Raw genomic sequence first — 17523 nt, forward strand, 5'->3', positions numbered from 1 at the left:
TATCAGAATAAGATATAAGATTTTAATACTTATCTGAATAAAAATATTCTTAGGGTAGAAACAAATGATAAACTAAAAGTGCAGGTTAATGAGACCTGTAACAAACTTTACTCTGAAACAGGTCTAATTTGTTATTGATATAAAGATGTTTGATTCAAGGGATACTGTTGAACTTATTGAATATGATCATTGTAATATAAAAAAAAAAAAAAAAAAAAAAAAGAAGACAGAAATAGAATAGAGAGAAAATCAAATTATTCATGGCATTACCTTCCTATATTTCATGGCAGAATTATCGCATAGATTAGTAAATGATATTGCATGCAACAACAACAAGAAAAAAAATATTGTATCACTTCATGTAAAGATTTGCTTTCTTCATGCAAAATACCTACAAAACTGTTGCTTTTTATTTATTTATTTATTTTTTCCTAATAGCATAGTTTTACATTAGCTTAGTCACAGAAACTGTTAAACCAAAATCCATGATTTTGCAAGTAGTATGTATTCTGAAATTCTTGAAAGATTTCCAGCATAAATATTCCAAAGCCCAACAAAGCTAATTGGTTTTCTAAAAACTAAACTACACAGGCTTATTCTTTGCTGTGGTTCCTTGTTCTTTTGATGATAGAAGAAAAAAGACCAGTTTTTGGAGGAGGTCCCATCAACATAGGGGCTTGGTTCTTGTGGGTAATTTTTATCTGGGGGAAGAAAGAAGAAAATCAGTTATCCATTGAGGTAGTTCAGTTTCTACATGCAAGTATCTGAAATGCCTGAATTATCTTTATATGTAATTTTCAACCTTTTTTCATTTAATCAAAGAAGGGAAAATATCCTTATTTTTATGAATGATGATACATGTGCAGTAAGCCAATGTATGTATAATCGTTACCACAAATACTTTAAATTATACATGCAATCAATATTAAAAATCATACACAATAAAATACATGCCAATATATCACCTTACTTCTTGACTGTGGAATTTATTGCTTGCTGTTGAATATTTTACATGTTTACAAGATTAATAAGAATTTAAAAGCTGGAAAGGACATATGTGCTGGCAGACCAAGTCATTGCTTTTTACTAAGATAGAAACTGTATCTTTGTATGTTTTGTTTATACATCTAATCAAACTGTACCTCTCTTCTAACACAGGATACTGTTTAATTTCAAAATAGCCACTATGAATGAAAGTCAAAAGTTAACACACAAAAAAGGTCAAAAAAGATTAACTAGCATTCCAATTTGTTAATTAATTGTTAATAGAATAGACTCAAATATTGAAAAGCCTATTTAAAACACTTTGCAAGACTGCTCTAAAGTGACCCGTTTTGATTTCTTTGATATAAAACTACGAATCACCTTAAATGAGACAACCTTAAAGTAGATTATGTCTGCAATTTTCTCTAATTCAAGTCTAAATTAGAGAAGACATTTTATGAATGTATGCTATGCTCAAAGCTAATTGAAAGCAATTATCAAAGTGGCATTTTGTCTGTGACTTTAAGATACATTGTAAGATAATAAATGATTCTCATTATGTAATAAAAAGGTCACATCTTGCCTTTGGGCTAGTGACGCTAGGAGTTTTTCAAAAGCAATCCGAGACATTTTCTTTAGTGAACTACGACTAATACAAGAACCATCACTTATTAAATATCAGTTGTCATCTGCATAGTACCCACATCAGAGATAGGTATTTCTTTCAAAAAGAAACACCACCTCATTAAAAACTGGAAAAATATATCTCTTAAAGTGCATACCTGACATTTTCAAGTTTAAATGAATATCCTTCACTTGTCATTCACTAACAGTAATAAAACAAAAAATGTATGTCACGTGGAAAGTCTCATTAAAATATAGATCAGGACGTTTCTTGTGGTGGAAAGTTACTTTACTATATAAAAGAGACAGAAACATAAAAATCCCAACAAAATGTTTTGGGTTTAACTCTATTAGAGACTTACTTTAATTCTCCAAATGTTCATTTCCCTGTCACCTTAGTTCATTAATCTCAAATTTCATAGGTGACCTCTTCTTGTCAACATTGTTCATTAGTATTAAATGTAGTATAATTTTATTTTATTTTATTTTTTTTTTTTTAATTTTATATTACTTTCACACAGAAAATAACTACTGCTTTCAAAGACTGGCATCAACATATTTTCTCACATGAAATTCTGCTTCAGGCACCACTTTGGAAGCCAAATCTGTAGTTCGGATAAGTTGGCATTATTCCATTAATGTCACTTTATACCAGCTGATGGAAAACTGCCTCAAGGATTTCTGTAGCTTTCACATGCTTCATAAAACATATTTTGGGTCTCAGGAATAGTGATGACATCAACCTGATCCTGAGAATCAATACATAAAGTAATCTGCAGCTGCAGTGAGTGAATTTTAGGAGAGTCATGAGGGTTCAGTATATTACAAGATTCAGCCATGATGATGCAGTAGGAACGTTCTCAGAATTTCATTTCAGAGGTAAATCATAATAATTCCATCTTAAAATGAATAAAAGAGCAAACCTCAAAAGATGGCTTTTGTATGAAGAGGTGAGTTATTCCTGAGAAACCATACAGATTGCATGTTGGACTGGGGCTGTTCAATGTTGTTGAGGGTGAATGCAATTACATCTTGAGAAAATATTTATCATTTGTAATGTTCTTTTTTGGCTTGAGCCATCTGTTTCAGAGAACATGACCTCTTCAGTATGTTTTATCCTATCAGCTGAGATCAGCTAAGACGCCTGAACATGATTAACCACTCATGCGCATGAGGATGGTGTCCTACATGCATTTCTCTAAGACATATTTTCAACTGTTGTAAATTGGCACAATTCCAGTGGCATAAAATATACTTTACATTCTGAATCTAAAAAAGTAAAATGGTAACTTAAAGTAAGTTTTTAACATGTTCATGGTAATGTAAGTTACTACTGCACTGGTTAACAATGATAACCTTTGATTTTTTATTTTCCCAATGAAATATATATACACATATGTATATACATGTATATGGGTCATAAAAAGAGATCAATACAATACAGACTGAACCATTGCACTACGTTGCCTGAAATCTACTAACTTTGCCTTTCTCAAGACTTTTAGTCACTGCATTTCTGTCCTAGAATTGTTGCTTCTTCTGTTTGCATACTGGCAACATCGCCAAAGTTGCTGCTATGTCAATGACAAATGAAATCAAACACTTCAAGATCACTAAGGGTCTCAGAAAGGGCAACAGCGTATTGGGTCAAAGTAGGACTGAACACTCAGAGGGTCTACAGAGACTAAAATGGACAGAAAATAATAATAATAATTATAGGCATCCAAGGTGATGATCTGGTCCTGGAAAGATGTAAAAAGTTAAAAACTGAAAAAAAAAAATCAAAAAAATAAATCACTATCTGTGTATAAATTCTGCGTGCCTAGTGTCTGAAGACTAACTTCTACTATTTGCTTTTTCTCTCCCCTTCAGCAAAAAAAAAAACGTCATGTCTTTTGTATTAGAAACACAATTTTAAAACCTTTCAATAAGACCCACTTTTTTTTTTTTTCTTCTTTTTCATTTTTCCAAGGTGAATCTCTGATTTCCTCACAAACAGACAAGAAATAGACAAAAAGTGATTGGTCAGGAAAACAAACAAAATCAAACCTGACATTTTTAGTAACTAATGATACCCTGACAGACAAACTCATGCAAAATAGTAACAAATACTGGAAAATATTTTTTGATATAATGTACTCTGGTTTATTGAAAATATAGAATGACTTACAGCAAGTATGGAGGACATTTTAAACATAAATTAGGGAACTGACTGGAGGAAAGAATGCAAGAAAAAGCTTCTATTCGGCATATTTGTAAGAAATTTAATTAAAAGTACAAACAAAAACCAAAAAACTTTGGAAAAGCAATTTCATTTAGAATGAAAGCAAAAAAGCACAAGTGGCTATTATTTTTGTTGTTGTCGAAAGCTGTATATACATTATGGGCTAATCTCAAGCTGTTGGAATGGCTTGAGTGGCAAAATGGCACTGGCAAAACTCTCATTCACTAACTGTAGCCATGATTTTAGCCTTTGAGTTCACAATCACAGAAATGTAAAAGACTATCTAGTAAATGTAAAAATTTACTAAATGTAAAATAAATGTAAAAAGACTAGAAATGTAAAAGACTTATCTAGTAAATAGGCCTAGCAGAAAAAAATATTGCATTTGCAATTTCAAAATTGTCTTTCTAGCATTAAAAAGTGTGTCCATTTCATGGGAAGGGACAAAAGATCCATTTACAAAGAGCATAAATCTTAAAATAAGAGTTATTAATTTAATAATCGCTCCCTCTTCATAGATAAAAAAAAAAAATCTGATAAAGGAGAAGCCAGAATTTGTTATATTAAAGATATTTATAAATGCATAAACTAGAAATTTATTTGTTTCAGGTCAGAGTCTCAAAATATGCCTTGAAGTTACATTAACAAAATGAATCCACTGAAAAAAATGAAGTGACCATCAATAATTTTAGTGTAATGGCCATCTCATGGTCAGTCTATTTTGCTTATATGTTGGTATTTCTACACTATGTACTGGTTTCACAGAATGCCTAAATGCTTACTGTTAACACAGAATGTACTGCTATACATGCAAGTGCTAACTACAATGCTAAATGAGAATAGATAACCAAAGGTGGACAAAGTCAGCCCTGCTTGTAATATTTCAATTAATATTAAATAAAAGAACACTGTGTTTTAAGGATAGAGGGGGGAAAAGAAACAAACAAAACAAAACAAAACAAAAACCTCCTTTTCAGCTTGGACCTGCTAGTTTATGGTCACTTTGTTCCTTGTTATCATCAGGGTCTGGCTGTTGATAGTTTTGAGGGTATGAAGGTTCTCCCAGTTTTGATGCACATTTGCTTCTTTCCTTACAGGAAATAGGACACTTCTATGTCACAGAAATGGTAAACACTTTTATCTTCTCATAGGTGATCGAGGGCTGTACTGGATGACTAAGATGTACAGAATGTAAGCAGTGCTATAATAATTAACCTGTTATTTGCATTATGTGGCATTTTGGTCAAATCACTCAGGTCTAGACCAGTTGTTTTAAATATAGCATTATGCAATATATCTTTTAAATAAATTTCTTAACAATATTATTGTGCAAAGTGCAATCAAATCTAATCAGTTTGGCATTAATTACGCTCTAATAATATACTCTAGTCTCTCTCCTAAGTAGTGTGATCCGTTTCCCCTTCACACAGGTAGATTGGAAAACATTATGTTGTCATCATAATTTTTAAACATACTGAGAAAATGACAGAGCTGCAGAATTAAAATAAATGATTAATGGCATTTTTTTCATGTTTTGTACTAATAGGTATCACTGAGGTTTTAAATTAATAGAGCTGTCAAACTCAGGGTTGTTACAGATCTAGTGCAGAACTAAAATGGAAATTATGTATTCCACAGACACCTAAAGATGACACTTTGGAATATTTCAAATTTTAATTAGTAGGTGCAATTGTTTTTTTTCCTCCCTCCTCCCTGAAACCACTGCAAATTAATTGGCAATTAGTCACAACTAATTCTTTTCTTAACAATCTGAACTGGAAAGAAAGGTGCATTACATGCTAGAGTATTTGTCTGGGGTGCAGAAAGCACACATGCAGTAAATTGCTTTGTCAATTACAAAAACTACTGTTGTGAAATTAAGAAAAAAATGCATAGGTAAACAAAACTAATTAATGTGCAGTGTACCTGTGAGTACAAAAAATAATGCTCAACTGCATGATAAAGTGTTAGAAGCTCAATAAACCACTCTGGCTTCAAAAGTATGCACACTGTTGTTCAAAAGAGGGAAAATGTAGGATTTCAGTATAACATCCAAAACTTGTTTTTTCTAGCAATTGACTTCCATTTATGGGAATAACTATACTCGTGTAGTTATTATACAACATTCTACAAACACCAGCCACCATATCTAGGATCCAGTTCCTCTTTGCTCGAAAGAAGCAGACACAAAAGTTTAATTTCCCATGTTAACAAAAAAACAAAATGGAACAAAACAAAAACATTCCGTGACATGGAAAGAGGATACGTTACAGACCAAGAGTCTAGAAAACAGCTGCAACTTCTTCATGCCATTTATGGAGTTTTGGAGCCAATGGATCTACATAAAACAAATCTGTGACTGTCTCATTTTTCTTCACCCAGCCCTGGCATATCACAAATATGATTAAACATATTTTGTTCTTCTTTCTCTTTGGATTTAAATACAAAAGTAGGACTTCACTAAGTCCTCATGCTCATCACATATCTAAAGGAAAGGCTAGAAAGAAAATATCCAGTCCTCCAATCCTTATTTTTAAGGTGCATACAAGATTATAATATTTCAAAATTATAATTATATTTCAAAATATAATTTCTGAGTTCCATTATTAAATGGTTTCTTACAAGTTTTCCCTATCAGTAAATAATTTTTAAAAATACTGTTAAATGCAAGCACTTGAGATGTTTACGAAACAATCTGGCAATCTATCAGGTGGGCTTTGACTATGGATTACCATTCCTTTATTTGGCAGTACTCTTACATCTTTTATAGACATTTCTGTCTTCTATTTTATTTAGTCTAATGTTGCTAGCAGCTTTACACTCTTTCAGATAAGATGCCAACCAAGTCATGAATAGATGAAAGAACTAAAATCACAGTTATTTCTAATTAAGATGAATTAATTAATCTAAAATTCTTATAGATTTTTCAAAACAATGCTAATACATTATGTAGCTAAATTGAAAGATCACTTAAAAAAAATATATATATATATATAAAATCCTGATGGCTAAAGCTAGAAGTTTATTGAATTAACTTGAGAATCTCTGAAGTTTCATTACTATTAGTGACCTGTTTGGAGATCAGGTGAAACCATAGATATCTTTCATGTTTCTATATTTGTCTGGGAGAGCTCTGATAGAATTTCCTCCTCAGCTAATCAGACGAGATGTTTAACATAATATTAACATTATCATCCTTCCTTCTCCTAAAGATTCTTGTACATAAAAAACAAACAAACAAACAAACAACAAAACATAAAAATAATACAATTTGATGTTCAGATTCTGCATCTTATTATACCAGAGCAGAGTGACTTTGTCAGATACTGATGTCTGCATGTGTTCGAAATATTGAATTGACTCTGGATGTTTATTAGATGTTTAGACTGGGGCCACTCAAATTTTTAAATATTAACAGAACTTATAGAATTGCCTTTTAGGGATGTTAGGTGCGCGTGTAAGATTAGATAATAAAAGATGCATGCGGCAACTTCTTTAGTACTAAAAGTGATCACAGGAATGAAAAATCACAGATCACAGCTTCTGGAGAATCACTATATATTCCAGATATATATATTGAAATACAATAATTCCATATATTCCATTATATATATATATATATATATGCAGTGATTCTGATTATATATATATAATTTTTTATTTTTTTTTTGAGCCCATGCAATCATTTTGGGGGAACGTGGTCTCTGTGCATGAGAAGGAAAAAGAGAAGAAGTAGCAAAGATAGAGTTACTGATTTCTTCAATGGAAATAAACTTCCAAGCCTGCATTTGCAGCCTGCATTTCATACATAACAGGACTGGATACAGAGCTTACCTTCTTTAATCTGCATAGCAGAATGTAATAGAATATAGAAGGAGAATTTTGATCAAGTTGAACCTGATTTTTTGATTAATCATTTACAAAATGCCCCTCACTTGTACCAAAATCTGAAGGAGAAACAGAAAAGGACTTCTAAGTTCTTTAAGACTTCTGAGTTCTGTTTAACCACGTATACCTTTGGGCAAGGTTGATTAAATACATGCTGATTGTATGAATTTCTTTTTCACTTGGGCTCTGTAATTTTTTTTAGGTTAGTCCCTAAAGCTACTGAATCTAAATGACAATGAAATTCCTGAGGTCACCATGCCAAAATTGTGTTATTTCAGCTTTCTAAAGCACAGTTGGAGGGGGAGAGAGAGCAGCCTTTTTTCAACGGTAGCTGAATGGTCTAGAGCACCCAAGAATCAAAAAGCTGAAGCTCATCTGTCTTACCTAACTGCCATACATGATCTAATTGATGTACATAGAACTACTGAGATGGTCTATCTATCTCACTATATCTACTGTGTGGGGACAGTAGCCTTAAAATAACACATCTAGCAAACTAATAACTGCCTTCCTTCAGCATCCTGATGTGAAGCATACGAATGTCCCTCCCATGTCACAATGCTATGTGTACAAATACCATCATCTTTATATATTGTCCTCAGGCCCTTGCAAGAGCTATGGAAAGAATTTTTCTAAGAGGAAAAACAAACTGCAAACTCTTATATGTCTCCTAAGCAACAAAACACATGGATTTCTTAATCTGATCTAGTTATTTTCCATTTAAAAGCTGGTCATTAATCATTTGCTTGCAGGTAATTTGATGAGAAAATTACCTGCAAGCAATTTTTTTATGCAGTCTTGTTTCTAGAGAAGATAAAAACTTATGATTCTCATATTGGTCTCATCATTTATTATATTTTTATTTTTTCTGAAATTTGAGATCTTGCAGGCTCAAATAATTGGCTACATAGCTGGATACACATAAGAATTATTTTTGATTTTATATTTTTTTCAGACTCCAGTTTTGGATATACACCACAAGAAATCATCCTTGTACTTATGTGATCAAATAGATGCCTTCCAAAGACCCCTTGGAAATCAAATCTTAAACCCCAGTTGAAAGAAGGCTAACATCTATCTTTGGCATTGTGTCAGGAGCAATTCCTAGTACTTTGTAAAGAACTTCAAGAAAAAACTTTAACATAGAATTAGTGTAGAGAGAAGAGTTGGGTCTATACCTGTTTTTAATTTTGTGAGATGTAGAAAACAGAGCAGGGTAGATAAATACATCCAGTTCCTCAACAGACAAAACAAACATTTATTTTTTTTTTCCATGTAAAATGAATAATATAACAATTATTCTATATCTAAATTCATAGTAGTGCTGTATAATAGACAAATCTGTTCTCTCGATAAATAAATAAATTTTACAGTGGCGTTTTCATATGTAACACAAAGCATATTCTCTTAGTGATGATACAGCAAAAAGGACAGGGTCCACAAGAAAGTATATGCCATTTCAATCCCCCTTGAAAAGGTTACTTTAATTGGACAGCAGTAATTATCAGTAATAATTTTCTGTTTCCTTAAGGCAGTAATTGAAATGTACGAACTGTCTCTTTTTCCAGGCTTGTCCTCTATCATGCAGGCAGCTTCTGCTAGCATTATCAATCAGATAGCAGGGATTTTGTACAGAGCAAGCAATCAAGATGAAAAAAAGCACATGTTATTGCCAGCATCCTTCCATAAGTTCTCTTCTGTAGTCTGGCAACTGAAAAATTACATCTTTTTCTCAAAGTAAATGCTGGATAGAGTACTGTTGCTCTGCACTGAGCCATTGCTGTAGAAGAAGTAATGATAATGATATCTCTTAATTCCAAAAGTTTTTTTGGAATAAACCTCAAAATTCCCACTGTTTTGCCTTCACATACTGTGCATTCACATGGTTTCCCTCTCATTGCAGTATCTGAGAGCTTACCATACAGAATTAGATTTTAGGCATGCTCCCTGCTGTTCACTACAGAATATCAGCAAACATGGACTATCATAACCCTTTACTTTCATCCTAGTCTATACTTTATCAGCTCCCAAGCCTGTTAGCACTTTACTGAAGGTGTTCCCTTTTACCTTTTCATGTTGCCTTTACTATAGATGAAGATCATGAAAGTGATCCAGGACCCAGGTTTGGAGAATTACTCCTTTCTGTAGCGGGACACTTTCTTGTTACATTACTGGTTCATCAAACTTACAAACTGTAAGGTGATAGTAACTCATCTACCTAAAAACACAGGTTTTCTTAAGTAAAAATTAGTAATATTGCACATAAAACACATTACTGTGACTGTATACAACAGTGAAAAGCTCGTTCTTCAACATCTGGAACTGCTTGGTTACACTCTATAATATATTGGAAACAGATGACCAGGGAGAGTTCTCTGTTCTATCTTTCTTGCATTATCCACTCAGCTGAACTGAACAACTGGAGTTCCTCAAAGAAACAGCTCTGAACAAGATCCTTCCTATCTGGAGGAACAGAGTTCTCTTTCCTGCTTAGTTGCCCTCACTTGATACATGTGGGCATTGAAATGCTCTATGATAGTAGAAGAGTTTTCACTTTTTTAAATTGCAAGGAATTTTTAATTATTATTTCTGTTGCATAATTCAATCAGCATAGTCAAGGCTTCAGCTTTAAATAAAACGTTCTTGATATGAACTCATGAACTCTTACACTCTAAAATGGAAAATATGCCTTAGTTTCTAAAGCATAATTAATTACTTGTGCATATTAGCATCAAAACTCACATTGATTCTTACTCAGCAATACAGCAAGAGACTATAAAACTAATACAGCATCACAAATCAACGATCACAACAGGTAAAGCGATGCCTGAACTGAACTTTCTGAACACTTTCCAAACTTTTGAAATAACTGTCTTTTATTCCATTCCAACCTGCAGAAAAAACAGCATGATGCATTGAAAATGCAGTGGGTGTTGAGATACATAATAACAGCATGTGAACACATTTCTTAAGCAATTGAGTTAATGCCAATGACAAGGTTTAAACCAAAAGATTCTGTTTCTTTCATTGAAGAATTGAAACTAAATAAATAAGTAAATATATCTGACTACTGTAATTTTGCAATTGAAAAAAATAATTAGTTTTTTTTTTTTTCCCTTTTCTTTTCCTCGGAGATAACAGTATACTTACTGTGCAAGGGGTTTGCATCCAAGGTTCCCCATCTATCTGCATAGGCAGTGACTTGCTGGTCCTAAAACGATATACTTCACAATATAAGCAAGAGTAACTAGACAAAACTGATAAATAGATTTTTAAGAAGACATATGCGGTGGCACACACATATAATTGTGTGCCACCCCAAGCTTGATTTACCCCAAGCTTATATGTAATCTCCAGTATGACCCAACATGCTTACTAAAGTAACCTAGTCAAAAAAAGCAGCATGAACACATGAACATTTTGAACACATAAATTAAAAACATTGCAAATATTCAAACATCTTGCTAGAAATACACTACTCTCATGGGATAATACTCTACAGTTTGTGAAATAAAGAGAGAATGATGCACAAACTTCAGGAATAAACCTTATTCACTGAAAACACAAAGAAACGCCTTGCTATTTTTAATGATTTAGACTAACTGCTATAAAGAAAGAGAGAAATTACTCTTAGCTCTATTATTCCTGTTTATTAGAATCATAAAACACACTTTTACACTTGTATTTAACTAAGAGCACTAACAACTGACTGTTGTACTGTGTTCAGAGGCTTTAATATACTATGTTATAAATTTAAATTGTTAGTAAAGTCTCACTGATTTTAACATAAACATTGTTCCATGTCTATTTTCTATGACCATATTTAGAAAAGTATAGAAAAATGATTGAAAAAAAAAAAAAAAAAAAAAAAAAGATCTTTTGGATGCTCTTTCCCAACTCTATTTCTGTGTTATAACAACTTGCATACAGGACTATTCAAGATAACATGAAGCAAATAATTCTCATAGTGGAAAAATGAATCAGTTGATCTCTCAACTGGAAACTCTGACCTGGACGTTACTTAAAAATGACTAGCAGTTTGTGGGATTAACCACTGTCATCTACAGCCATAAGTGGAGGAAAGGAAGAACATTCAATGAGGTCTAAGTTTTTAGGTTTGGAAGGGTTGTGGTTCTTTTGCAGTTGCGGCCTTGCTCATGTGCAATTATAAAAAATATTTCTCAGTATCCAGAAAAGTTTGGAATACCTCAGCATCCTCATTTCTCTTCCTAATCCTCATGGAAAAGCACTTTGAAGCCAACAGCACTCAGTCCTTGAGATTAGTCTTAAAAATACGCCATGAATTTCAGGAAATACTACTTACTTTCTTAAAGTTTTGATTGCTACTCATGTTAATTACCTTATTTTATGTCTTATTTTAGTCTTCTTGGTCTTAGCATTATTTAGCTTATGAATTTATTTAAATTTTAGAAAATTCTTCCTGAAAAATTCTTCACTGATGAAGAGCTGAATACCTCTCTCTTTTCCAACCCTCATCTGATCCGAAGTTAGAATAGTTATCTTCTTGTTAAGATAGAATCCATCTTTCCTCTATTGTAAATGTACTGGTTATTTCTAGCTTAGTAGATGATAAAACATAACTAAATTAGCCTGCTCCACTGTTCACAGCTAACACATAACAGCACATTTATTAACAATGGCTTGTCAGTATTCAATAAATAAATAAATTAAAAAACAGAGCACTTTGATAAGGATAAAAAATGGTTTAAAACACTAATTACGTGCTACTATTCCCTGAGGAGGAATGCATTACAAATGGGTTAAAATGTGTCATTAAAGTAATGTTAGATGTCTTTTTGCTCTAAACTGGATCGAATGTATGTCAATAATAAAGTCCAAGTTTCTGCCTTACTCCTTCTTCTCCAGCTGCTTACCAATATTTCTTCAAAGGATGAAATGACAGCTGAATATAACATGTAAAGACTGAATCTAAACACTTCCTTCTTTCTTTCTTTCCTTCCTTCCGTTCAACACACTTAAACGAAGGAAGATATCCATAGAATATGGACAGAAAAAAAATTAATATATAAAATGATACTTTCATAAACATTAACTACAGTATTTACGACTATTAAACTACAAATGAAAGTGTAAGTAATAATATATAAATCTTTACTGATTCACTACAACAGTGCAGTGCAAATTAAAGCTGTCAATACCTGATGACAACAGATGAACACTGGGCAAGTCGTCTTCCAGCACTTTTCAGACCTGTATATATCTGACCCATCTCCATGGCTCCTTCCAGACCAACCACTTCCATAAGTTGGTCACTAAGATCTGAAAAAGTTGAAAAAAATTGCATTTGGTCTTGCCATGATTTTGACAGTGGTGATCCTAACTAGCAAGAACTAGCAAACTGGTCAGAAGGCCAGCTGGTAATATGAGGTGATGAGGTGAACAGAGCAGGTGAAAATGGTTTAGACAGTGATTTCTCAATGATTACAGATTTAAGTTTGGGCACATCTGGGCCTGTTGTCACACCACTCTAAAATATTGTGACCAAAATAATTCTAAACTACAGTAATAATCTCAATGGTTTATTTTAATACATACATACATACATACATAACAAAGAATTTTAGCATATGATAAAATAGGAATTATAGGAAAATATCAAAATTGGAAATACTAAAAAATGGAATGTTTGTAGTTTAGAAATTTATACTTTTTATGTGTATGTTTATTGTTACAACACATATTTAAAATTTAGTATAGGAGGAATCACTGCCCAATATACTGCTAGAATCTCTCTCCAAAGAACGTGTACAACTCTAATTCAGTCTTTGTGTATATATATTATTACAGTCATTGTTTATGGGACCAAATTTTTTTCCATTGGATTTTGCCTCAATTAGTGCACAGATTAAATGCAAAAAGGGCAGAAAAAATTCTTATCAGCAAATATTCATCTAGCTTTCCATAGTATGTTTCGTACTGCTTTCTGATTACATAGCTTTATGGCATTAAACTTCCAAAAATATTTTAATAATGTATTTGGCAAAATAAATCTTAGTTTGCTCGACTTCAAGGAACAAGAACAAATTTTGTCTAGAATTTTGGACAAAGAGATACAACCAGAAACTTAAATAGTAATATAGCAGTCTGATTTGAGAAGCAACCAAGCAAGGTATTGAAATATTATCCAGAATCAACCAGAGTGTTTTGTATAACATGTTTTATATGCTTTGGTTTAAATACATGTTGCCAAGACCAGATGGACAAGAAAAAGAAATGTTTTTTTTTTTTCAGCTGTATATTATGTGTGTTTTATAGATTGGCTGTTAATACTCATGTTTCCAAAAGACATGTTATTCGGTGAAGCAGAGTGATGAGCTAAAATGTTTGAGTCTATCATCACATTGAAAAAACAAAGAAAGGAGAGCACATCACTCTTTGTGTATTTTAAACACTTCAACCTTTAATGAAGGTAGAATTCCATGCTAATTATCATATCTATGAGGCTAGTCTAAAGTTTCAAATGGAGTCTTTTCTCCTCACTTCTTTGGGCTTTGAATGAAGGTAATTAACTGAAAGAAGTACTGTGAAAGAAAAAAAAAAAAAGTATTAAAAGCAAATAGGATTTATGGTCTGGATTTTTTTTTGCTTCCAACCAGAAAATCTGATGCTATCCAATGCCTTCCTTTTTCTTAATATTCTTCACTATTTCCAATTTCTCTTCACAGTGAAATTAGTTCCACATGCTATTAATGAAGCAAAACCAAACCCTATTATTTGCTATTAAAGAAGAAAAACAAGATGGACAAAAGATTAAAATATGTAATATGATTATTTTTAACTATGCATTTTTGGAGTTGCATCCCTATACCACTCATAAACCCAATTTTGTATGTCTGGCTTTCTGTTGAATTGTTTAAAAGATGGTATTCTCTTTAAATGTTTTCCTTAAGTTACTCATGCACTTTTAAACTTAACTGAGATTTAAACAAATTCTGCTTTTTTTGTTAATCAAAGCAATTTAAATGGGAAAGTCCTACTAATTTGCAAAAGCACACTAAACTTTATAGATGAAAAACATTCAAATGTTTCCAGCCAAAGAGAACATCAAATTCCATTTCACTGGGTTATTAGAAAATTATTATTTTTTTAATGGGAGAATAATTAAGAACAGATTTTTATTACTGACAGCTCAGGCAACATATGCAAGATTCAGAATAGTGACATTTGCAGTGATATAAATTTGATGCATCATTTTTCAATAGCTAGGAGACTAGTGCCAGTAACAGTAGGTAACAAAGGGCCAAATCCTGCCCTTTGAGCCATACCACACATCTCCAAAAATGTAGTGTATTAAACATTGGAAGATTGAACAGAACAATACTTTTAACTCTCAGAAAAGCGAAGCCTTTTCTAAACTTTACATTTGCCATGGCACATTCGCTAAGTGGGGTTATTTTAGGCTAAATATGAATATTTTTAGAATCTAACAAATTAGACATAGCATCCTTTCAGAAGCAGTAAAAACTAAAGCAAATGTAACAAACAATTATTTGGAAAACTTAACTTAGGGTTAGTTAAATGTGTTAGTTAATATATTTGACCTGATGGCTTTGCATAGCCACATCCATTTCAACAAATCCTTGAGCTGTATTGACTTTGAGAAGAATTTAGAGTAAACAAAAGTGGAAAAAGGAATGTGGATATTTTCATCCATTTCTTCAAAGATGTGGGTATGGATACACTGGTTGAATATAAATCCAATGAATGGGTTGCATTTGTTCTTAAAAGTTCCTCACCAATGACTCTGAGAGAAACTAAGCTCTTCTAAAAAAGGTCAAGTCTTCTTTTAATTTAAAAGATAGGAAAAGGGAAGTTGTTCTTCATTCTGGTAGAAGGTTATCACTGATTTCTCAAAAGGATCTGTGCTAGGCCCTGTACTGCTCAACATATTGCCCTAAATAATCTGGAAATAGAAGTAGATAGCAAATTACTGAGGATTCAGCAAAGTAAACAAAAAGGTCATTTTTTAATTAAAAAGTTTAGGAATTTCACAGTACAGAGTGATGGGCAATAAGAAGGCAGAAAATTCAATACATGCATGCAAATACATGCAACTTAATGTCCATGAAAGGAAACAGAGATAACTGACAGAGCTAATGATATATATGTAGCTTGTATCATACATGTATATTTAAAAACAAATGTGTGCGTCTGTGTCTGTATATGTGGATATACTGGGTTACAATTAATGCTGGCTTACAATTAATGTTGTCCTGCAGAAATTAAGATTATGGACTTACTTGGCAATTTCTATGAAAATATCCGCTCAATAATTATATAAAAATGAACAAACAAACAAAAAACTATTTTACAGCATGATTGGGACCTCCATTCAGTATAGAGTTTGTGGCTATCGTCTGGTCAACAATGCAGAGAAAGATACAAAACAACTAGAAAAGATAAAGAAAAGGGCAACAAACATGGTAACAAACAGAACAGCTATCCAAAAGAAAGGAAATTAGACCAGGACCCTTAAGGAAGGAAAGAAATATGTGGAGGAAAAACAATAGATAGAGGAAATCATGAATAACATGGGTTAGGTGAAGACAGTGTTGTTACTTAGTATTTCTCAAAAAGAAAACAAAACAAAAAACAAGCAAATAAAACAAAACGAATCTAAGGAGATTCATAGCACTTCTAGAACAAACAGGAAATCCTTTTTACATAATACAGTGTTAAATCATGATGCCATTCTAGACCTAGAAACCCCCTACATCACCAAAAGATCTTGTAAGGTATCTCAAAGGAAGGATGTCTGCCCTCTTATGTTTTATTTCTAATCATGCTACGCAGGCTGGTGTTAGAGGTCAGAAACTGACATACATGACCATGTGTGTTGACTCTGTGGCAGTTATTGTTGCCTTCTTATACTTTTGTTAAATTGTAGTTCAAATAATGAATGCTGCTGTTCATTAAACATCAGTCATCACTTAAAACAGCTTATAACATGGACTTTCCATGTTTCCAACTATGTCTGGAATCTAATTTAGAAACTCACTTATTTTGTTTCCCTAAATTGTACTCTAAAATTACACATCTGTATCTGTGTGTATGTCTACCAAATACAGAGAAATAAACCAAAACAACACATATTTCTTTTTAGACAGGTTGTATTTCTAGGTAGTTTTATTTCTTTTATGTTCTACACTTTTTATTCTAAACATAAAATAGTTTGGTGACTGTACTGGTAATGTTTTCTACATGTTCCAATACACATTTCAGCTATTATAACCAGTTTTAGGAGGTTGTAGGTTTAAAAAAATGTAGGTTACATTTTTTTAAAAAGGTTACATTTTTAAAAAAAAAGTTTAGGAACTAACAGCAAACAATGGCAACAATGCCACTTGAGCAGCTTTTCAATCTAACCAAGTCATTTCGTTGCCTAAATGAGAGCTGAGGTCTCATAGGTAAGCTATTACTGAGAGCATCTCAGTGCATTAGGAAAGTGTTTTTTGACTGGAGCCTTGGGGTTCTGGAGTTGGTTTGTTCTGCTGTGAGCTATGTGAAAAAAGCTGAAGGCTCTCTCTTGTTTTCTATGTGAATGAGCCATTAGAGTGTGTGGGAATGTTTTCACAGCACCATGCCTCTCCTGCCCTCTTCCACAAACCAAACGACTTCACGTGTCTCCTCATATTAGCCCCATCAGTAAACAAAGCCAGCTCTCTCTGGGGAGCGCTGCTGTCAGCAAATGGTGACTAGCATACAATGGGGCATCTGACCCCTTGCAGTCAGTCATTCCTGATGGGGGAATAAAGTCTCTA

At 32.7% G+C, this 17523-nt stretch overlaps 1 protein-coding gene across 9 annotated transcripts in view; it reads right to left on the minus strand.

Moving 5' to 3' along the window:
* Positions 1-266: 266 nt before the first annotated feature.
* Positions 267-17523, minus strand: part of DGKB (diacylglycerol kinase beta) — a 361100-nt gene continuing 343843 nt past the window's right edge. For 8 of the 9 annotated variants that reach the window (XM_032182678.1, XM_032182686.1, XM_032182684.1 and 5 more), the window contains 3 exons: positions 12901-13021; positions 10871-10931; positions 267-701 (listed from right to left, as the gene is read on the minus strand). In XM_032182678.1, the coding sequence (XP_032038569.1) occupies positions 594-701; positions 10871-10931; positions 12901-13021 (290 nt within the window). In that variant the 3' untranslated portion in view covers positions 267-593. Of the gene's footprint in view, positions 702-8898; positions 8958-10870; positions 10932-12900; positions 13022-17523 lie in introns of all 9 variants that reach the window. The other variant, XM_032182682.1, reaches the window with a different exon arrangement.

Source organism: Aythya fuligula, chromosome 2, assembly GCF_009819795.1.
Source record: "Aythya fuligula isolate bAytFul2 chromosome 2, bAytFul2.pri, whole genome shotgun sequence".
NCBI lineage: Eukaryota > Metazoa > Chordata > Aves > Anseriformes > Anatidae > Aythya > Aythya fuligula.